Raw genomic sequence first — 24,684 nt, 5'->3', positions numbered from 1 at the left:
TCAAAGGTATCATTTCTCGCTCTATCATCCTTAGTCACTGAAAAAGAAATTCAACCTTCTAGTTGTAATATTTAAGGATGGTTTGGCAAGAACATTAAATGATCCGGGAAGTCTGAAAAGAAGATAGAAAGAGTATAAATAGCCATTGTACTAAAAGGAATTGGCCAATACAGAGGATTTCATGAAACAATATATGAGCAAGAGCCTGTGATGATGAAGAAAGAAATTCAAGATGCTCTGAAAAATTGGAAAAACAAGACCTCAGGAACTGAAAGTATACCAATTTATATATTTCAGCAGACAGATGATGCCCTAGATGTGTTTCACCAAATTGTGCCAAGAAATCTGGAAGATTAACACCTGGCCAACTAACTGGTTATGAGAGTAGCCATCAATATGATTTTTAAATATAAAATTAAGTAACGCCATTGTTCTTATTTTTCTAGTAAAAATTTGAGAGCCTATTATTTACTCCAAAGAGTAAATGTCAAATGTAAATTATTCACATTGCAAAGTGTTTAACTTAATGTCTGATATTTAGCATAACTTGGAATCTACTTCCTAAATAGTTTGCCTCTGGAAACTCTATGAACTTTGATAAATATCAATAGTTGTAGAGGAGCTTCAGGCCTTTTGTTCATAGGGTCACTATGAGTCATGTTTGACTCGAAGGCAATCGATGACGACAACAACAACAACAACAACAACTTGTAATAACTTGTCAATTTATGCAGTGAATGAAGAACTCTCTCTTTATTTCATACACCAGATCAATCAATGTTTTCTGTTCTTAGATAATGTAAAATCCAATAACAAAATCTAATGCTATAGAATCAATTTTACTCAAAACAATTCTGTAAGTCAGGGTGGAATTTTCTTATAGGGCTTACTAAATCTCTTTTTTTTTCTTTTAAGAAACAGACCACTGCATCTTCCTGTAAAGTGGGACTGTCAACCTTTTGGTTATCAACTGAGTATTTTAACCGCTCTGCCACCAAGACTCCTCTTGATCTGCTAGATTCTTCATAAAATTTAAGCACCAAAGGAAAATTTCAGGCTTTGAATTTTTAACTGTTAATTAGCTAAAAACAATATTTTCTCTATTTTGGGGTAGATTTCATGCCAATAGTATTCTACTAATGATACCACTAGTGTAATGTTTAGCATACTAAATTGTCTTCAGCATTTTATTCTAGCCTATTCAACTTTATATCTGATCCAGATAGTAAACAAAGGTATCCTTTTTTATAATTAAATTTACTGTGAAAGCCCATGAAATATTAAGTTATTTTCAAGGTCTTATGCAACTGTTTATGAGGATGAACTCTAGTGGGTGCTGCATGTCAAGACAAATGAGTTACAACAAAATAAAATGTGAGGAGGGAGGTAAGGAAAGAATGTGGGTGAGAATATCAAATAAGAGGTTTGTACATTTAAAGAATCTGCAGGAATCATCAACATTGAATAAGATAGAAATAGGTTTATGTAACAGGCATATCCTAGGCTTCACTTCACTGATATTTCACCAGAGATAATGATGCTGCCAGACAGGAAGCATCCTCTGAAGCATCCAACCTATATTAAATGGAAAAGCACAGGACCATGTCCACTCTCCACCTGCAACACAGTCCAGCTGGTCAGCTCAGATTTGCTGGTGGCATTACGTGCCATTAGTTAGGTTCTGAGTCATAGCAACTCTATGAAGAAGTCAATGGAGCTCTACCTGGTCCTCCACCAGCCTTACAACTAAGGCTGTGTTTGAACCTATTTTTTCTACAGCCTCTTGGCTCAGGCCATCTTATTGAGGATCTTCTTTTTTGTGCCGGCTTTACCATACATGATGTTCTCCTCTGGGAACCTATCTCTCCAGATAATATATCCAAACAACTTCAGACAAAATGTTATCATCTTCACCTTTAAGTAGGAGATAGACTTGAAAAAGGAATCCTATCTTTTAAAAGCCAAACAAAACTAAACGACTAAATGAATTGTTGTTAAGGTGATTGTAATTCTTGACAACACTATTCTGTCATAGTAGAAACAGTTCTTCAGATGATTTTTTCCATATATCTTTATTCCAGGGTGCCTCTAGATATATTTGAGCCTCCAACCTGTTAGTTGGTAGGAAATGTTTAACTTGTTGTACTAATAAGTGATTCCTTCTAGAAAACAGGGTAGCCTAACTTGCATGGGGAATATGAATTCTGATTGCTTCAGGTAGGAACAGACAAAAGTTACTTCTGCATTCTGCTAGTAAATGGAATGAGTCCACAGATAGGCTGTTAAATCAGCATCGCAGTGGCTTCTGGACTGATGAAGGATGTCTGGGAACCTGGAACAAACAAGCCCACACAGGTGCAGGAAACAGTATATAGTGATGCCTTTAAAAGCTCGGAACAAAGCAAGGGCTGACATGTGGTAATTATGGGAAATGCCAGTAACTCTGTACACATATAATACACAGCGCTTTTTACTCTTCAAGATCTTTGCAATGAACTATAGTTTAAGGAAAACCCTGAATCTTACTTTGTTCAGAATCACAATTTATAGAATCCATTGAATTTGCCTCGCTGTCATTAGAAATTTTGTTCAGGGAATTTTTAACATTATTTACAAACAACAACAATGAAATGTCTTTCTGATGATAACAATGCAATGCAATGTAAGAATAATTGTTTTGCAATCTTGATTCTCTTTCAACATTAGAAAGCTGGGGACACTTTTTGTACAATTCCTAGTCTTCTAACAACAAACATTTAGTAACAGTGAAATCTTTTTAATATCTGAATTAATTCCCCCACTAGTGGCCATATTTCCTCCAGAGGTCTGAATTTATGTATTTATTAGATTCCCCAGATTGTATGTTTGGTTTAAATAACTTCAGGGTAAAGACACACACAAAAATTGCAACAGTTAAAATGTAACCAACCTCTGTAACATGAATACACAAGAGTCAAATCGCATGAGTGTATACATATAAGCACAGACTTCTTTTAACAATCTGTTGGGACAAGTGTATTGCAATGATGGATCGTGCCAGAGCTCAAAGCTTACGAAACAGCCTCTGGGGAACCACAGAGTTTTGAAACTCCGACTGGTCATCCCAAGCTTCTCAGAGGAATACAACCTTCCATTCAGGGGAAAATCAACAACTGTTAATGGAAGCTGTATTCATTTGGCAAGAGAGTGAAAAGGAATAAAACCCCATGACTTCTTCTCTGTGTTTTCTGGCAGAAGGCGAGAGCATTTCTAAACATTAATACTCACCAAAACCTAACAGAGATTGAAAACTAGATCATGAATATGTGAAATATATTGTGACGGGATCAGATGAGACAAGAAAAGAAATACGTGCATTGTGTGACTCTGTGTGTGTGTGTGTGTGTGTGTGTTTGTGTTCACGCACACGCCCACAGGCATGCATCTGCGTGCACATGCAGTTATCCCTGGGAAGTACTCAACTACCAGCCGAGAGTCTGAACCTACCCAGAGGCCTAATGGAAGATAAGCCTGTCATCTTCATCTGAAAGGTCACAGAGTTGCCATGTGATGGAATCTAACAATTGCAGCCTGGCCTACCAGAGATGTTCAAAACCATTAAATAAACACCTAACTTAATTAAGAACTGAGTGTTTCATAGTCTAGAAAATAAGAACAAAAATTAAAATCCTTGAAGTTAAACTAATCATTTTTTAGACATTTAATTTAAGTCTTACAAATCTACAGGCTTTGTTCTAGGTGACCAAACAGGTTTCAAAAGAATAATTAACTACATAGGTGATGTAAGTCTTCTTCTTAGCTTTGACTGTAAATCAATCTAATTTTAACTCATAACAACATGATCCATACCAAAACAGAACATTGAGTAAGGTCCAACTCACCTGAACTTGTTTCAGATTTTTCATAATTAGGTAGATTAATTATTTAGATAGGTATAATATAGAATAATTGCTGCATGTCGTTATAGGACATAAGCAGTAAATTAGTTATGTTAAAACACTGCACTAGAAGAAAAAAGAAATTACAATACTATCACTATAAATTCTAATGATATTGGATTTTATTTCATTTGAATAAACTTGTAGTCATACTCAATGGTTACCTTGTGTGTGTGTGTGTGTGTGTGTGTGTGTGTGTGTGTGTGTGTGTTATTCATGTTTATGCTTAGCTTGAGAATTTAACCTGTGTTTTCAGTCAGCAGGTTTGGGAGAAAAGTGTTACCTGGCACTATATGAATTATTAATTGATAAATTGAATTTAAATGCATAGTGCCTCATTAAATTCTTATGTGTAAAGGTCTCTTTTTCTGATTCCAAAATTGAAATCATACATTACGGAGACTATGTGTCCTGTCTCTTTGCTATTTTCCCCTCAGAATTGTGCATGTTGCTTAAAATTTTATTTTGTTAGTCACTATTTATTATGTTTAAAATTTTTTACTGTAAATAGTCTGGAAGAAATTAATATAAATGTCAAAAGAGCAATCCAAGTATAATCATCAAGAGTAGAATGTGAAACCTCGTTTATGTTCCAGGGAGAAAAGCCTTTTAAAGATGTCATTTTTAAGACACTAATTGAAATTATGAATAGAATAGCCAAACCTTTTTCTATCTTGTCTTTCCCTCTCTTTTACTGTTCATACATGGCACTTTTAGGAATGCTGTGAAAGACAATAAATACCATATTCTCTAATTAGTAACATATTTTAAATGAATTTGAAAATACCTGTATTATAGCTGTTACACAACTAAATATAAATATATTCTCTCAAACATGATAGAATGCCTTAAGAAAGAAAAAGTGGAGAAAAAAATTACCAAGTAAAATAATTTCTCCCCTGTCTCTCCTTCTCTGCTTTCTCCCTCATTTCGATTTAAGAGAGGCATTCTCCTGCTGGTTGTAATATGAATGAATTTCAATGCCATCCCGATGGAAATTGCATTCCTGATCTGTGGCGCTGTGATGGGGAAAAAGATTGTGAAGATGGCAGTGATGAAAAAGGCTGCAATGGTACCATACGATTATGTGATCACAAAACCAAGTTTTCCTGTCGAAGCACAGGTAAGACCAACATGAGCTTCAGTTTATACCTTGAAGTTGATTATAGAATGTTTTAAGCCTAACCTCAATTTGTATCTAAGCTTTGTGGGGAAAAAAAAGATGCACACACACACACACACACACATATGTGTGTATATATATATATGTATATATACATACACACACATATGCATATACATATACATATACACATCCATATATATTTAAATATATGTGGTGCTGGTGAAGAGTATTGAATATACAATGGACTGCTAGGAGAACAAACAGGTTCATCCTAGAGAGGGTAAGACCAGGCTGCTCCTTGAAGGCAAGGATTCTGAAGCTTTGTCTGACATATTTTGAACATGTTACAAGGCAGGACCATTCCTTGGAGAGGGACGTCATGCTTGGGAGGGTGGAGGGACAGCACAAGAAAGACCCTTGATTACATGGATTGATTCAGTGACTGAGTTAATGAGGAAAGGTGTGTCAGAGACAGTAAGATTGGCACAGCATAGAGCAGAGTTTAGGGCTGTTGTACATAGGGTCACTATGAGTCACAGCCGATTCGACAGAACATAATTATATATATATGCGTGTACACACAAACACACACACATACACACACACTTGCATTTCCTTGCCAGATAAGCCAATGTACAATTTTTGGCCAATGCGTCCTAAATACATGTGTTGCTATGATGCTGAACAGTTCCTATGGAGTTTCTTTCCACATTAAGAAAACTAATAGTCTTATTATAAACACAAAACTCTGTTGGTTAGTTTTGTAGTCCTGGGGTCCCCAAACAACAAGAACAATAATCTACATTCAAAGCTAGCACTTCAGAATCAAAATGAGATAGAATGCTAATTTCAGTCAGCATTCTTTCTCCCATCAGTTGTTGTTGTTGTTGATTGCCATGGAGTCAAGCACAACAATAGTGACCCTATGAAAAAAGGGCCTGAAGACTTTCTGTAACTATCATCATTTATCAAAGTTCATAGATTTTCCAGAGGAATGTGCTTTTAGGAATTGGATGCCACTCTTGCTTCTCCACATCTAGGTTCACCTAAAATTAAAGTGTTGATGGCTTGAAAGCAAAGACAGAATTCAATACATTTACTTTCAATTAGTTTTTTAAAATTATATTAAGATATAGTTTGATCTTATTAGTACAAAGACTATGGATGTTATTAAAATTTTTATTTACTCTGAGAATCGCTGAGATATTTAACTGTAAAGATTATTTCTTCAAAAGGTATCCTATTATGGCTTTTATGTTATATTTTTCTGCATATAATGGGGTGAACTTCACATGATAAACTTCTTTTTCTATATTAGCTGATTAACTGAAGGTCATACATTACTATGAATAATTGTGAGAAGATACTGTGGACCATCACTCAAATAAACCTTGGAAAGAAGAGTTTTTAGAGTTTTGAATATACACTTAGGCCATCTCCATAATTACTTTTACTGTGCTATTTCTTTGAATTGTTTTACAATGAGTGCTTAATAATTCCAACTTACTGTTTATTAAATATTCCAGCAAAAAGGTAAAAATGGAAAGCTCTCATAGTTGCAGTAAAAGAAACAATGCAGGAACCACATAGCTGATGAACATCTGAAGATAACTTTGTGCTGCTTTTCTTAAACATTTCTCCTGGTTATAATCAAGCATTCAGATAAAAAAATAAATATTAAACATTAATTTATGCTACGGACTGCTAGGAAAACAAGCAGATTCATCTTGGAAAGGGTTAAACTAGGCGGCTCCCTGGAGGCAAGGATTCTAAGGCTCCATCTGACATACTTTGGACATTTGCAAGGAAGGACCAGTCCTTGGAGAAGGACATCATGCTTGGTAGAGTGGAGGGACAGCGCAGGAGGGGATGACCCTCTATGAGGTGGACTGATTCAGTGACTGGAGTAATCGGGATGGGTGTATCAGAGAGAGTGTGACTGGCACAGGACAGAGCACAGTTTAGGGCTGTTATACATAGGGTCGCTATGAGTCTCAAGTGACTTGTCGGCACATAACAACAACAACATATAAGAAAATGAGAAAGTATCTCAGTGAGATGGTGAATGCATCAATGGGCTCAAGTCATTCAGAGATGGTAAGGATGGCACAGGACAGGATTCAGGTCTGTTGTTCACGGGGTCCTTATGAGTTTTACTTGACTTGGCAACAACAACTGAAGGATTGGCGAGACAATTGTTTCCAAATAGTTCTTTTTCTAACAACATTTTTCATAATTAGGTAACCATTTAAAATCATAGGCTTAAAGTTACTGCTTTTTATAAACATGTTAATTTTTAGGGAACAAAATCAGTTTTTATTTCTGTTAAAATATATCAGATCATAAACTAATATGATGAACAAAAAAAATACCCTTTTTAAATAATTATCCTTTCATGGAGTTTTAAGACCAGTTTGTTGTCATGTTTTGAAGAAAGCACAGTATATTAGATATGCATTGCAATGTTAAGTTTTTTGAGTTTGATATGATGACTAAGTACTACAATAGCTACATTCATCAGCTTCATTGAGATTCTTTCCATCCCTCATCCATACCTCTCCATCAGTTGGTCCATTTTACAAGTGAACCCAAGAAATATGACATATAGTATGCTTTAATTTTTCCAAAATTTTGTTTAATTTTATAAAAATATGTACCTAAAAATATTCATCAGTTCAACATGTAAAAGTTAGTAAAAATATTTACATTCTTTGTGTTGGACAATTATCTTCACTTTCCTTTTCTGAGTTGATGGTCCCTCATAACCATAAACTCATAGCCTCCTGAGGTTCCTCTGTAATCTCTCCAGTTTCTCTTGTTAATTTAACCCAATAGATAATCTTTAAAAGAACATCATCCCATAGGCAGGTTTTTTTTACTACTTCAGCTGAATTATTTTTCAGTTTTATGGTGTCTTCAAGGGACGTTTTTGGATGAAGGTATAAAGATTATCTCAGAGAATTTCCCTTTTTGGATTCTTCTGGGGAACTTTCATCAAAATGTCTGAGTTTACAGTGAAAGAGATGTCTGTTCACAGATGCGATCAGCCACATACTGCAAATTTTTTTTTCTGGTTCCTGACTTTCTTTCCTCTCTTGTTTCAGGTGAATAGAGGTTAACACCTGCAAACTTTAACACCCAGGCACTATAATGTATTGAATCATGAGGGAGAATAGGCGAACTAAACCCTTTTATTAGGGCAATTAATTGAGATGTCCCTTGAAACTATGACCCTAAATCACCAATCCATTGAATCAAGTCACTGGAGATGTTTGGATATAGATAAGAAGCATACGTGGCTATTTTTACCATTGCTAAAAATGTATCTTTCGTACAGCTTTTACCAATTCAACTTTTTACAGCTGTACAACTTCTTGACAGCAATTACAATAATTGGCTGTGCAATTCTGGTCTTATTCAATGCCATTTTCTCATCACTATTAATCTTTCTTTGTCCGTTCCCTCCCTCTTTTCTTATTATATTTTTATAATCATCTGTATTTTGCCTCTAGTATACTATAAGCTTAATTGCCATCATTTTTCTATTCCTGGTCCAAGACTTAGCAAACTATAAACATCAATAAATATTTGCTCTGCATAGTGATATATTGCTAAGTAAACAGACTATTGGCTAAAGAAAAGAAAAAGGTTTATATGTTTGTTTTTAAATTTGTTGTTATTATTTGCTGTGGATCAATTTTGAATCATGGCCATCCCATGTGTGCAGAGTAAAACTATTCTACAGAGTTTCAAAGGCGTGACCTTTCAGAAGCAAATCAATAGGCCTGTTTGCTCAGCCATCTCTGGATGAGTTGAAATCACAAACCTTCCAGCAGGTAATTGAGAGCTTAACCCTTGTGTCTCTTAGTTACAACTAGTTTTATTAATGGGTTAATGTTAACATCAAAGTGCAAAATATCTCTGTGTAGATATTACACATACACACCCACTATGTAGCTAAATGAGACTATTGTAGAAAAAGGGACATGATGTTTGGGAAGATGAAGGGTTAAAGAAGGATAGAAGACCCCTAACAAGATGACCTGACACAGTGACCTCAGTAATTTGCTCTAGGGTGTCAAAGATGATGAGGATGGCACGCAACAGGGCAGGGTCCAAGTAAGCTATTCCTAGGGTCATTATGAGTCATACTCAACTCGACAACATCTAATAACAAAAACTCTCAACACAAGGCTGACTCATGAAGATCCTGTAAACCTATAAATCTTTATGGCAGGAGACATAATATCTTTCTCAGAGCCGTCCATGTATTAGAACTGTCAACCTTTTGGTCAGCAGCCTAATAAGGTATGGGATGTATGTAGGTATATGTGAGATAAATAGATAGATAGATAGATAGATAGATAGATGATAAATAGAGAGATGTTCTTGTTTTCATTTTACTTTTAGCAATATTAAAAATGCATTAGTTAACTAATGTGTTAGTTTTGCCATTAAACATATCAGCATGAAGTTTTAACAGTATAAAAGTTAGAAAAAGAAGTTGTTTTTAGGTGTCATCAAGTATAGTAAATTTCATAACAACCCTATTAACAGCTGATCTGAACCCTACCCTATCTGTGCTGTTCTTATCATCTATGACAAAATAGAGCCCATTCCAGAAGTCACCAAGTCAGTCTCATTGATTCCTTTGCTGACCTTCTGTCTTTTCAAGCACGTAGCCCCTTTCCAAGGAAAAGCTTTGCTTGGCTACATGCCCAAAGTATGAAGAAGGAAGCTTAGCCACAGTAGCAAAATATAAAGTGACATTGAAAATATTTAGCTTAATTAGGTGAACATTTGATAAATTTTATATAAAACATAATTTGTAACTACTAACCTACTTTATGCTGTAAAGGAATAGAGATTACCTCTTTCCTCTGTAGGTTATTTCATCTCAGACTTAAAGCCCAGGTCCTCGAGTGTGCTACAATGAGTGTCTGGCTCAGTGATCTCTCTGTTCACCATCATATCTGGGAATACAGACTAGGGGTGCAAGGTTTTTGCACTCTTCTGATGCCTTTGTGCTACTCTTCAAAGATGGCTACTGCAGCAGCAGTTTGAAACTGTGCAGCTGTAGGTTTGAGGTCCTTTGTCTTACATCACCACTTACCAAGATTTGCAGTGTTAAAAAAAAAAAAAAGATTTGCAGTGTTAAAGGATCCAGAATGTGTAGAAACAGTAGAGACAGCAGCTGCCTCTACCATTTACTAGGGAAGATGAGGGAGCATATCTGAGTTAACTCTCCAGATAATCTGACCAGGTATGGCAAACTGCCTGATACAAGGGATATTCCTTCTTCTGTGTGCTGAAATGGAGTGCTGGAAGGAAATTAAGAGAGAGAGTAGGGATTTGCGTAGGTTTATGTTTGCCTATCTGTAGCCTATGTCATGGCATAAAGGACACTATTGCTGATAGCAGATGGATCTTGGCTGAAAGCATAGAATGCCACAAAGATGTTTACTTGTGTTTTATTGAGTCTACAAAGGGGTTTGGCTGTGTGGATCATAAAAACTATTGTTAAGATTGAGAAGAATGGGAATATAAAAAAAACCTATATTTTGCTCATGGGAAATCTTTTACATAAACCAAGAAGCAGTTGTCTGAACAGAACAAGGGAACACTGAATGGTTTAAAATCACAAAAAGTGTGCATCAGTGTTGTATCCCTTCTCCATACTTTTCAATATGTATAGTGAGAAAATCATTCCAGAAGCTAGACTATATAAAGAATAGTATGGTTTTAGGATTAGAGGAAGACTCGCTGACAACCTGCATTATTCAGATATACAAACTTGCTTACAGAAAGTAAGAGTTAAAGCACTTGTAGAAAAACTTAAAAGACTATAGACATCAATAAGGATGACATCTGCACATCAAGAAAACAAAAATCCTCACCATTGAACCAGTAGGCACCATCACAATGTTGTTGTTGTTAAGTAGCATCAACTCAACTATGACTCCTACTGACCTGAGAACCAGTGCATCTGGACCCTTGCTCAATCCTGTGCCATCCTCACCATTGAGCCCACTGTTATAGTCACTGTATCAGTATATCTCTTTGAGGGTTGTCCCCTCCTTCACTGACCCTCCATCTTTCCAAGCATGGTGTTATTTTCCAAGGCCTTGCCCCTCCTAACAATATGCCCAAAGTATGTCAGTTGAAGTTTGCTATACTTTCCTACAAGAAGCTTCACTATTGGCTTCATCATTTCCAAGACATACTTGTTTGTCTTTTCACGGACTGTGAGATATTCAGCACTCTTCTCTAGCACTGGATTTCTTCTCTCATCCATATTCATTGTACAACTTTCAGATCCATAGCAAGTGATTGAAAAAGACCAAGACTAAGGTACACCGTAGTCTTTAAACTGACAACATTTCTCCGCAGAAATTTGGAAAGGTGCCTGTTGGCACACTTTCTCAATAAAATATCTCTTTGATTTCCTGGCATCTGGTGCTCAGAGTGTTAAATGCAGATTCAAAGAAGATAAAGTCATTTATAATATCTAATGCTTGACCTATTTGCCTGGTGGAGATGATGTTTGTCTTCTTAATGTCAGGATGTTTGGAGGGTAACGTGTGAAGTAATTGGATTCTGGAGGATAGGTTCTCTTGATTTAGTTGAAAGTTGTGTGTAAGCTGTAGGGTTATGTTTTATTTTGTTAACAATCTTGTGTAAGCTGATTGGTTGCCTAGGTTAGGCAACAATCAGTGTGGTTTGGAAGCCTCTTGTTTAAATTAATTGCGACCTGGTGGGCAGGCCTTTATATTTAAAACCTGGTTAGGAACAAGGGCCTGCTGTTAATTGTGTTTGGGAAGAAAACTGTTCTAAGTGGTGTAGCACTTTTCTGTCAGTTTACTATGATATTGAGCACTGTGCCACTGGTGTGTCAAATGCCATAATGCTTACCCATGGTGGACAGGGTGTAGTAGAGCTCCCAGGTTAAGGCAGGCTTGAATGTAGGATTGACATCCACTTCTTTTGTTTTTTTAATTAATTTTAATGAAAGTGTACAGAAAATTAGGGTTTCCAATCATTCATTGTTGCACTTTTCTCTCTGCCCACCCACTCACCCTCAATTGACTCTTCTTGAAAAGTAAAACTCTTTCGGCCTCCATTCTGGACTCTTATCATGACAATAATACCCAATCATATATCCCTTTTAAACAGTTCTCTTCCCTCATCTGTTTCAATGCAGTATACATCATTCCTCCCCTCCTTTTCTGTCTTCCCTCAATTCCAATGTCAGTCCCATTTTACAACAATGGCTCTACCTCTTTCAATTTAGTGTGGGCAATGCCTTTTGCAATACCTGGTTGGCAAACAGCTGGATAAGCTATGGCTTCAAATCTCCTACGATTGAAGAGTTTCTGACTAATAGTGACCTGATAGGACAGAGTAGACTTGCCTCATAGTGTTTTCTAAGGTGTAAATCTTTATGAAAGCACACTGCCATAGCCTTCTCCTGTGCAATGACTCGTAGGTTGGAAGTCTAATTCCTTATTCACTCAGTGACAAAATATGAGGAGCACAGAAACAGCAAAATGAATGAGTTTGAAACAATGGTTGTGATAGCAGTAATTTTCAAACCTGGGTATCAGGTTTGAAGTGTGGTTTTAGAGGCAGGTGGATAATGAACAGGGTACTTATATTAAGACACTAAGGTTCTTAACTCTCAGAAACAACTGAACCATGTTGGGTGCAGTATCCAAGGTGAAAATGATATAGTTTATAAGGAATATTAGTCTATATAGAACCATAGGACTATAAACCACAACCCCAAGAGAACTAAGGTTCCTGATACAGGTCATATTTTCCAGTAAGGTAGGTATTCAAGATAGATCCCACACATATACTACTTCCTTAAATAGCAAGCAAAATACTCCAGATGAAGTCTTAAGTACAGACACACACAATCATTGCCACCAAGCTGGAACTCGGTCATTACATACCCTCCATTGAGTTTTTGGAGACAGTAATTTGACAGGAGGAAATTGCTCATGTGTGACCCTCAGAGTCATTGGCAGTTTTGAAGCACCAGAGAAATACTAAATTTGGATTAGCAGCATAACTTCCTATGAACCATGCTACCAGAACTTTCTTAGGCACAAATGAAGGGCCAGAAATTACAATACATTGGAAAATTAAAGATTATGGTTGGAAGGCACATATTACTTAATTCATTTTACCCTATATATCAAAGTATATTCCCATGAATAAATGAGAAATTTGAAAAAATTACTTGAGGTAAAAATTATTATGTTATAGAAATAAAAATATATCATGCATTTTTAGATTGTAGGGTTGTTTAATGCAATTGTTAAAACTGAGACTTTTTTACCTCTGTAAACTATGTAGTCTTTTGTTTAATGATAAAAAATAGTAACTGTTAGGAATGTTAAATGATTCACTTATGTATTATATAGTCCTAAAGCAAAAGAAATTGGTTAAGTACCACATTAACATAATTTCACTAAAGTGTTGACTTAAATCATTAAATGTACATGTGAGACTTAATACCAGGCAGCTCTTTCTCACTGAACAAAGAAATTATAGTTGTTCCTAACAATGTAAATTCTAAAAGATATCAACTAGGAAAAACTCATTTGAATCTTCTATTTGCAGACAATATGAAGAGAAAATATTAACAGAATTAAATAAATTAATAGACAATTTCATAATCTTGTGATTTATTTCATGTCTTTATTGATATTTACAATGGACTTTTATGAAATAACTTTCTCTAAATAAAAATCAATTTTAAAATGACTGAATTATAAGGCTGTTCCTCTTTGGGGGATTGGATCACAAAAACATTTTTACATGTCTTAACATGGAATATGAGTTATCCATTTTAATAATTCCATTAATAAAACATCATATATTTATATAGAATGATTATCATGCAAAGCAAAATTTAATGAGGGCAGTACTGCATTAAATTCATGTATTAAAAGAAATGTGAAAATTGATACTTTAAACATCAATTTAGCCCTAATTTAATTTGGAGTTTTTGTATAGAAGACTTAATGTTTTATGCGTGTATCAAATGTGTCAAAACTATTTGGTAAATACCAATTCACAATTACATGTACACACATAATAGATCTTTATGAGCATTCCTGACATCAGTGTGGTGAATCACAACTATAAATATTATATTATGCACATCTATAATATTTTTATATCTTTTATTTGCTTCAATAAAATCGTCAATTTTCTAAGATTAAAAAAATCTTTTAAACGACCATAATATTCAGTCCAGAACTGAAATTTCTTTTAAAAGGTTTTTATTTTTAAAGTTTTCCAGATTTAGCTCTTAGGAAATACTGAAGTAATGAATATGCATGGGGTGATTTTAAAGTTTGGTTGCATTTTGGTTTGTGTTTTGTTTTGGTTTTTTTTATTTTCCCTTTACCAGTGGCAACATGTGGCATTGAGATATTGGAGCATGATACATTTCCCTAATAATATTGGGACTCTGATCACCTAGTGATAAGAAACTGCACTGCAATTCCAATGGTATATGGTTCAAATCCATCAGCTACTCTGTAGGAGAAAGATGGACAATTACCTGCACAATTAACTGCCTCTGAAAACCCACTGGAGGCTCAGCTATGGGTCAGATCTGACTCGACTGTACACAGTAACGACAACAGCAACTAATTTTACAAAGAAACGGATACAACTTTAATTACATCAAAGTATTGACGTCTTCCAGTTGTAGTGTTAGAGAAGAGTAGATATATCTTAGGGAAAGTGCAGCCAGAGGGCTTCTTGGAGACAAAAATGACAAAGCATCATCTCTTGTACTTTAGACATGTTGCTAGGAAAAGTAATTTCTTGTAAAGTGACATCATGTTTGGAAAGATAGAGGGTCAGAGTGGTGTCAGAAACCTTATAATTTGCTTTCTTTTTTTTTTTACATTTAAGTTTATTATTAATTTCAGTAAAAATTTACAGAGGCTTTGGATTTCCATTCATTCATTGTTGCACATTTCTCCCCTCCCAATCCTTCCCCCAGAACTCTACCCTCTTGGAAAAGTAAAAGAAAAATTCTTTCTTTTTTTTTTAAATTTAGGTTGTTTATTTTTCATTTCAATGAACATCTACAGAGATTTTGGGATTCCATTCATTCATTGTTGCACCCTTCTCCCCGCACAAACCCCTCCCCCCCTTTTGCTCCTCTCCTTGAAAAGCAAAAGAAAAACTCCCTCATTGGTACACAATTCCCCCCCGCCCCTCCCCAAACCCCACCCTCTACCCCCAAATAAAATCCACTCTGCAACCCTCATTGCATACTCCTACAATAAAAATATCTTGGCCTCCACTAGGTGAATGATCTCCAGCTACCTTAACTGCAGACACATGGTCTTGCAAATCATCAACCGCTATAGAACTAATATAAGAGAGTGCTTCTAACACACTAACATAGGAATAGCAGTATCACTGTGTTAACTTCGTGAAAGCTTTCTAGAGGATGAAAAGCTCTCTGGACTGAGAAATTGTATATGGTAAACTAAGGATCCAACTGCGTTCAGCCTGGCTCAATGCCCACCTATTTCTGGAAAAAACTACATATCTACAGTCACATGAATCATTCCCCTTACAGGTCTGAATCTCTGGAGGACCTTCTAGCAAATCACAGAACCTAAGGAAGAATTATGAAATTAAGCTGTTAATGTTAATATTAGAAATTATGGATTTATACAGCTGGTTAAGGATTTGAGACTATGTTGATCTGACATTTCTTATAAACTGTCTGCAATTAATCTCAACAGAACCAATAACAAAAACAGTCAGTGAAAGAGAAGAAGACCCTCTATGAGATGGATTGATGCAATGACTTCAGCAATAGGTTAAAGTGTATCAGAGATGATGAAGATGGCACAGGATAGGAGAGGCTGGAGGTCTGTTTTTCATAGGGTTCCTATGAGTCTTATTCAACTGGATGGCACCTAACAACCTAACAACAATAGTGAAACACTAAAAGAAAAAATTTCTTGTGGCATAGTACTTAAAAACATACTGCTAAATGAAAGGTTTTCTTTTGGAATTCACAACCCACACTGTGTGAGAAAGCTGTGGCAATCTTCTTCCACAAAGATCTGCAGACTTAGTTGTTGATTATCTTCAAGTCGAACACGACTCATAGTAACCCTAGGGACACAATAAAACAGTTATAACCTATAGTGTCTCTGCAAGTCAGAATAGACTCAACAATGACAGATTTTGGTTTAATGTAAAAAGGTACATAAAATGTAAATTTAAATGTAAAATGGTAATATTAAAACAATGACCCAAAACTAGGGAGTTCTGGTGGTCTAGCTGCTGGAAACTGCACTGCATTCCTGAAAGTATGCAGTTCGAAGCCACCAGCTGCTCCACAGGAAAAGGTTGGTTTATCCCCTCCTGTATGATTAATTGTCTCTATAAACCCAGTGGAGGGTTAGTTATGGATTGGTTCTGACTCTAAAGTACACAACAACAACATAATAAAAAATTTCTCTCACACTTGGTCTTCCAACCTATCTCAACAAATGGTAATAATATAGTCAAAGAGAAGGTAAGAAATTTTAAATTCATACCTTCGTGAACAATGGAGGAACAAGCATGGCTTAAACATCAGGAAAATAATGATTCTCACCACTGGGTCAATTGGCAGCACCATGATGGACTGAGAAGGAATTGAGGTTGTTAACAGTCACAGCCTGCTCAGCTCCACAATTAACACTCTTGGCCCTAGCAGTCAGGAAATCAAAAGACAAATTGCATTAGGTAACTCTGTTATCAGAGACCTTTCCAGAGTACTGAGAAGCAATGATGTCAGTTGAGAGACTAAGCTATATCTGATCAAGGCCATGGTCTTTGTAATTACTTGCTATGCATCAGAAATCTGGACAATGACCAAGGATGACAGAAGAAAGATACCTTTGAGCTGTGGCACTGGAGCAGAGTCTTGAACATACCATTGACCACCAAGAAAACAAATAAGTCTGTCGTGAAGAGGGTGAAACCAGGTTGGATACTAGGATTTTGAAGCACTGTCTCACTCTGTTTAACAATATTTTGGAAATGTAGCCAGGAGTGATCGATCCTTGCAAAAGAACATCATGCTCACAAAGGTAGAGGAACAGCGCAGGAGAGGAACACCTCAGATGAGATAGATTGCTACAGTAACTAGGGTAATGGGGGTAGTCAGTGAGACTGACTAAGGACAAGGCAGGCTCCAGAGCTATTGATTGTATAAAGAGTCACTATGAATAATAGGTGACTTGACAGAACATAACAACAGGTGAAAAAGAATCTCAAAAGTGCTATTCTTGAGATGCAGAAAAACAAAACTTGATACTATACGGTAATGTCAAGATTATAGGGCAAATAGTCCCTGTAGTTCTTGATGGGAGTGAAAATTCCACCCAGCCCTACTATTTACCAGTGTTCCTATAAAGACCAGGAGGCATGTATAAATATTTATGTGAAAATATAAATAAAATCTATCCAGCATCATTTGAGAATATTTTTGCTTCTTTGATGAAAAGGAACTAAATAAATTGACATGTTTTTTGCCCTTCATCTTTGCATTTTCCTTTGCCTTAAATTTGAACATGAATGACTGTGATGGAATGATCCTTATGGTACAGACTCTGAAATCTTTGAACTGCTTTCTTAAAGGAAAGGAGATTCAAAATAGTACTGAGGAAAAAAGTTGAAAAGTATCAGACCTTAATATCATACCCTTCTGATTATTTCTCAAAAGCTTAAGATAGATTAATCCTTAATTGCACTAGAGTCTATTGAAATAAATAACATACTTTTAAAACCAAGTTCTCTGATAGAATTAAGAGTGAAGAATGAAGTACTCTTACTTCTTTAGAATGTTGAAATGTAAAAAGGAGGAAAAAAAAAGAAACTGACCCACAGACTAGGGAATTGAACAGTAACAGTAGCTTCACTAATACCACTTTCTATTTTGATCAATTGTGTAGTAAAAATCCATTGTGAGCCTCTGAAAATGTCTTTTTAAATTGTTTTCGTTACTCTCTCCAACTGTTAAATCAGTAGATTCATAGTGAAATACAGAATTTAGTAAATACGAAAGATGTCAAACTGGAAAAAAGACCAAAAATATCGCAGAATGGAAAAGTGATTTTAAATTATATAAAAAATTGTCATGGGGTAGTTGAAATTATGTCATTTCATTCCCTTTCTTTAAATAATGTAATGTGACATCTCTATTTATTTCTAACTCAAATAATATCCCATGTTGTTATTGTTATGTGCTGTCAAGTCACCTGTGAGTCACAGCAACCGTATATGTACAATAGCTCTGAAGCCTGCTCTAACCAAAACACCTACCCCCATTGCCCTAGTTACTGTATCAATCCATCTTATCCTGAGTCTTCCTTTCCTATGCTGTCCTTCCACCCCTCCTAGCATGATATCTTTCTCCAAGGATCGGTCCCTCCTGGCTGCACACCCAACGTATGTGAGACAGAGATTCAAAATCCTAGCCTCCAAGGAGAAACTAGGTTTCACTATCTCCAAGACAGACTTGTATGTTTTCTTGGGTGGTCCATGATATCTTCAAGACTCTTCTCCAGCACTGCATTTCAAAGGAATCAATTCTTCTTCAATCATCCTTAGTCATTATCCAGTTCTCTGATGCATGACAAGTAATTGCAAAGACGAAGGACTGGATCAGGTGCACTTTGGTCTCTAGACTAACATCGTTGCTTTTCAGTACTCTGGAAAGATCCCTGTGAGCTGATTTTCCTAATGCAATTTGTCTTTTGATTTCCTGAGTGCTAGTGCCAAAATTATTGATTCTGGAGCTGAGCAAGCTGTAACTGTTAACCTCAATCTCTTCTCCATCCATCATGGTGCTTCCAATTGGCCAAGTGGTGAGAATCTTTGTCTTTTTTATGTTGAGCTTCAATCCATATAGAAGATTATAGTCCTTGACATTCTGCAGCAAGTGTGTCAGGTCCTCCTCAGTTTCAGCAAGCAAGGTTGTGTCATCTGCATAATGTAGGTTGTTGATGAGTCTTCCTCCAATCCTAATGCCGCATTCTTCCCATAGACTTGTAAAATACTCCTAATGTTGTTTGTTGTCTTTTTCTCCTTAAGTGTCTTCTAATGACAGTTCTGAAACTCTTCTTATCTGCCTCTATTCCCATTTCTAAGTAATTTCTCCCTTTCATAATGAGCTGTGCTGCCAAGTTGAAGGCTTGTTGTCTGAATCCACCAGCTGCTTTGGTGGATAAAGATGAACAACCTCCTCATGTGCAATTTGCTGTCTCTGAAAACCCACTAAAAATCAGCTATGGGTTTGTTCCAACTTGGTGGCAGACACCAATCAGCCATATATTTTGCCAATTGGTGGTGTTCAGGTGTTGACATTTCTAATTGCCATAGTACTTTAATCTCTTTCATGATTATATCTTCAATTTCTTTTCTCTATCCTGATCTTCCCGCTCTCTGTAGTTTCTTAGGTAGTGGCTCCGTTACAGAAAAGGCAGACCCTCTATGGTTATTTTAATTTACCAGTATCTCTAGGGGAGAAAAATGGCAACCTTTTCCACAGTTTACAGCTTTGAAAACCCATTGGAAGGTCAGCTATGAGTTGGTTCTAACTCAAAAACATTTAACAATCACAACAGCAATTCCTCCATTAAGGCTTCCTTTATGAGGGTTAAGGCTTTGGACTAGTAACTGAAAGCTCAAAAGCTTAAATCCAGCAGCAACCTCACCAAAGGAAACAAAGAATTCATGTAATATTATACAGAATGGGTGCCCCTGGAGGACATTATGCTGAGTGAAAGATATCAATCACAAAAGGACAAATACTGCATAGTGCCACTGTTGTAAAATAAGACTAACATCGGGGTTGGGAGAGACTGAGAAAGAGAGAATAAATTCTTTATACTGCATTGAAACAGATAAGAGAGAGAACTATATAAAAGGGATATATGATTATGTATTATTGTCATGACAGGAGTCCAGAACAAAGGCTGCGTAGTGTGGTAGACTTGGGGGGAAGAATTGTCTAAAATGAAGAAATTTTTCTTTTACTTTTCAAAGAGAAGTGTGAACTGGGGGGAGAGGTGGGCAGGGAGAAGAGTGCAAAAATGAATGAATGGAAATCCAAAGTCTGTAAATTTTCATTAAAATTAATAATTTAAGAAAAGACAGCTTATGCTATCTGCTCACATATAGATTTAAAGAATCGGAATCCTTAAAGGACATTTTCATTCTGTCCTACAAGATCTTTCTGACTTGAATTCAATTCAATAGCCCTAAATTTTACGTACCTTCATCAAGTCATCCTATGTGTCTTGCTTCTCATTCATTATTTTACCTCTGGAAGTCTTAACTTCTGTTTTCTATGCTTGCTGGTGGAGGTGCTGTTTTAATTGTTTTTGTTATGCATTATTGAGTTGGAATCAACAAATAGATGACTCTTGCGTTGGTTTTCAGAGGTAATAAATGACGTGGAAAGAGATTGCTTTTCCTCCCTTAGAATAGCTGATTTAAGCCATGTGCCTTTGGGCTAGCAGTTCATCTCCTTATCATTAAGCCACGAGAGATGTTGTTCTTATATGCTGTTGAGTCAGAACTTATTCACAGCTGGTCCTTCAGTGGGTTTTCAGAGTCAGTAATTTGCACAAAAGCTCTGGTGGACTAGTGGCAAGAATCTGTGCTGCAATTCTAAAGGAACACAGTTTGAGGCTATCAGCTGCTCCGAGGGAGAAATATGAGCAATCTCTACCAGAGGGTCAGCTATGGGTCAGTTCTGACTCTACAGTACACAACAACAACAATATCCACAGGAAGAGATTGTCCATCATCTCAAAGCTTCTTGGACATGATTTCCATGTTGAAACCTGCTGGTGAAGCATTTAAAACTGCATGAGTTTAATTTTCAAACCACTCTGAAATCTCTGGGTGGTACAAGGAGTGTAACATTAGTTTAAAATTTGGCTTTTCTAGCCACTAAGTTAGCCCTCAGCAGTTTAACTACCTTAACTGTGGACACATGGTCTTGCAAATCATCAACAGCTGTGGAACAAATATAAGCAAGATCAGGCTTTCTATACTGTAAAGCAAGATCCTGGTGACAGTGGTGTAGAGAGGAAATATTGTGGCACTACCGTGAAGAGACTGTGTGATAAGATGTAATGAAAGGAATCCTGAGATAATGACCGCAACTAAAGGTTTTGTTTGTTGGATCATTGAAGGAAAACATTTGCTGAATAATTAAGGAAACCAGAGGCTTCCTGTATTTGTGCTGCTGAACTGAATCCAGACTTATACTAATGAAAGAATTTTGTCTTGCTGATCTGGGTTCAGAATGCTGGACTAAATCTAAACTTTTATTGAGATATATTCTTTCTTTTCCCCTCTCCCCAACTTTTTTTCTCTAATAAATCCCACTCTCAATAACACAACTGTGAGTTTAAATCTGTGAGTCAACAATGAATATCAGACCCCCATGATTGGTGGATATAGGTGCAGGAGCATGGGGGAGGGGGACGTGTTTGACCCAGCAGCTATCTGTTTGTTGCTATGAATATTATTGATGGGGACTGTTCCCCTTTATGAAGAAGGTAAAAGTCAAGCTCAACCGTCCTCAAGCTGCATCTGCTGCTTTTACAAAAAGGTAGCATACTTAAATGCTAACCAGTTCAAATCCACATTAATGTACATCAGAAGTAAGTCCTATAGATTTAATTTGAAAGAATCAATTATTGACAATCTTACAGAGCACAATTTTACTCTGACAAATGTAAGGCCACCACAAGTTGAAACTAACTAGACTAAACTAACTCGACTAACAGGTACTAGTAATAATATTGGCACAAAACCACACTAAGTTTCAATTTTCTTACATGTAAAACAGTAAAAAATTGAGATTCATGATTGAATATACAAAAAGGTCTTAGGACATGAGTTTAATGGATAATATTTTTATTATTAACATAGTCTTTTGAATTCATTCTCTATAGCATGATTTGACTTTGTATCATTTCTTTTAATGATTCTCTTTATAAATTCTCATATGCAATTATCCTCTATATCACTTACCATTTGTTGTTTTTATTAAGTGCCATTAAGTACAACTCATAGACCCTATGAAATCAAATTGGAAACTTGTCCTTTTCTTTGCAATCTCTGACATCATAATCTCTTACATACTTGAGACCATTAAAGTCTCTGTGTTGACCTCTCTTTTGCTGACCTTTCACCTTTTTAACCATGATGTCCTTCTCCAAGGAATAGTCTCTCCAAGCAACGTATCCAGAGTAAATGAGGTAATGTTTTGTTTTCTTTGCCTCCAAGGAGCATTCTGGCTGTACTTTCTCTTGGACATATCTGTTTGTTCTTTTGGCAGCCCATGGAATATTTAGTACTCTTCTCCAGTTCCAGTATTTAATGTTCTCTTTTTATTTCACTTTCCTTTGCCCATATTCTTCTCCCTATCCCTTATGTTTAATTTAAAAACATTTGGTGATTGCCTATTTTTTAAGAGGTATTGCAAAGGTTTTCTCTAAAATTCTGTGTTTTGCTTCTCTTTCTCTTGTTGTAGCTTTCCACAGCAATGCCTTTTTTTTTTCTCCGAAGTTTCTATCATTATCTCTTAGGACATACCTTCCAGATTGCTATCATGGAAATTTACCCTCTGTTTCAGACATATTTGTTTAACTTTATTGAAAATCTCATTTTCTGTCCTTAGACAGAATATGTTCTTTCTGTTTGAAGCACTTTCAATCCCCTAAACCATGATATTTAAAACAGAAATCACTCTGACTCTCCTAACAAGTATTCCATTTTCAGGTCTCACAGTTACCATTAGAGTCTCTAACATTACCCATATCCTTCTTTCTATCCACACATCATAATCAAAAGTTAAGCCTTCTTTACCTCTCAATCAGAACTTTCTGTAGCTTATAATTTTATCCTTGGCAATTATTAGCTTCAATTTCCTCTACATAGAATTTTAGCTACCTCTAACTATAGAAACTGACCTTCTACATTCCTAGAATGTTCAATAAACCTTCATTTTCTGTAAGATTAAAAAACATCTACTGAATTAGGAATCTACAGTCCATGAACTGTAGACCTCATATTTCTTCTTAGAGAAAGAAATCATGCTTGGAAGGGTGGAGAGTCAACAAAGGGAAGGAAGACCCTGGATGAGATTTGACATACTACATGTGGCAATGGGGATAGGTGTGTCAGAGACAGTGAAATTAACTCAACATAAGGCAGGGTTCAGAAATACTGTTCATAGGGTCACTATAAGTCATAGTTGACTCTACAACACATAATAACAACAATCATACCCCATCCTTCCTGTCCCTATACTTTACATAGTAGTTACTTATAATGGATGGTAGAGTTTGAGCAAATAATGCAAAAACTGAGTGTTCAAGATTGCCCCTGAAAAGTATCCACTACACATAACTCTTTATATATAACCTGGTATGGTTATTTATATATTATTCAGGAAATAAGATATGGCATAAAGTATATGTTGCTGAGTACTGTTGAGTCAGATGGGACCTCTAGTTGACCCTCCAGTGGGTTTTCAGAAGCAGTAAATCACATGGGAGGAGACTGGCCATCCTTTTCTCATAGAGCACTTGGTGGACTTGAACCATGTGCCTTTGGGGTTGCAGTGAAACTCCTTACCACTAAGCTACTAGAGTTCCCAAAGTATAGAATGCACAATTACAAAACAGAATTGTGCAATAAAGGGTCTGAAATACAACAGTGACTAAGCAGAGGAAGATAAGATTCATTGTCACTATTGATAAACTTCAGTTGATCTGTAGAATTAATCAGCATGATAGTAAATCTCGGCCCCATCACTTTCTCTTTTTTATTACTCTCCATCAGTTTTGTACATAATATATATTTAAATATTACAACTACAGCTTAAGGAAGCTGTCTATAGGAAATGCCTTTTTATTTATGTTACTATAGAAAATTTTCTGCCTTCTTGCAAAACTCTTTTCTACATATCAGCTTGTTCTTTCTTGGTATTTCTCCCTTGAAAATTTCATTGCACACTCTGATGCCTGTGTGTTTCTTATTTTGTTCTGAACTTTTTGCTTAGGAATTTGTCTTTCCTATCTTTAAATACTCTTAAGCACCTAATCAAGTACAAAATAAACCCACTGCCCCTAAGTTGATTCTGACTCATAATAAGGCATCATTGGTTTTCCAAAGCTATTAATCTTAACAATAGGTGATTGCCTCAGCTTTCCTCTGTAGTCTCCATGCTTAAAGTTAATGACTTTGTGGGTTTTAACTGCTGACTTTACTGTTACCATCCCACTACAACTCATTACACCACCAGAGATTCTTAAACACATATAACAAATTAAATATTTACTAAATTGAATTGAAGCCAAGCTTTTTTAGATAAATGAATATGTATTTGTTCGTAAAATTTGTTGTTGTTGTTGTTGTTGTTGTTGTTATGTGCCGTCAAGTCGTTTGTGACTCATAGCGACCCTATGTACAACAGCCCTAAACCCCGCTCTATGCTGTGCCAATCGCATTGCCTCTGACACACCCATCCTGATTACCCCAGTCACTGAATCAATC

At 36.1% G+C, this 24,684-nt stretch overlaps 1 protein-coding gene across 1 annotated transcript in view; it reads left to right on the top strand.

The window, feature by feature from the left end:
- LRP1B (low density lipoprotein receptor-related protein 1B) overlaps positions 1 to 24,684 on the top strand; it is a 2,414,068-nt gene that overhangs the window by 1,275,901 nt on the left and 1,113,483 nt on the right. Inside the window, exon 21 of the mRNA XM_006880809.1 lies at positions 4,879 to 5,061. Within this exon, the coding sequence (XP_006880871.1) occupies positions 4,879 to 5,061 (183 nt within the window). The remainder of the gene's footprint in view (positions 1 to 4,878; positions 5,062 to 24,684) is intronic.

This window comes from Elephantulus edwardii, unplaced genomic scaffold (assembly GCF_000299155.1).
Source record: "Elephantulus edwardii isolate Elephantulus edwardi_28Jun2011 unplaced genomic scaffold, EleEdw1.0 scaffold00010, whole genome shotgun sequence".
In the NCBI taxonomy this organism is placed as follows: domain Eukaryota; kingdom Metazoa; phylum Chordata; class Mammalia; order Macroscelidea; family Macroscelididae; genus Elephantulus; species Elephantulus edwardii.
The sequence above is the reverse complement of the archived record's forward strand: the minus strand, read 5'-3'. Positions and strand labels throughout refer to the sequence as shown.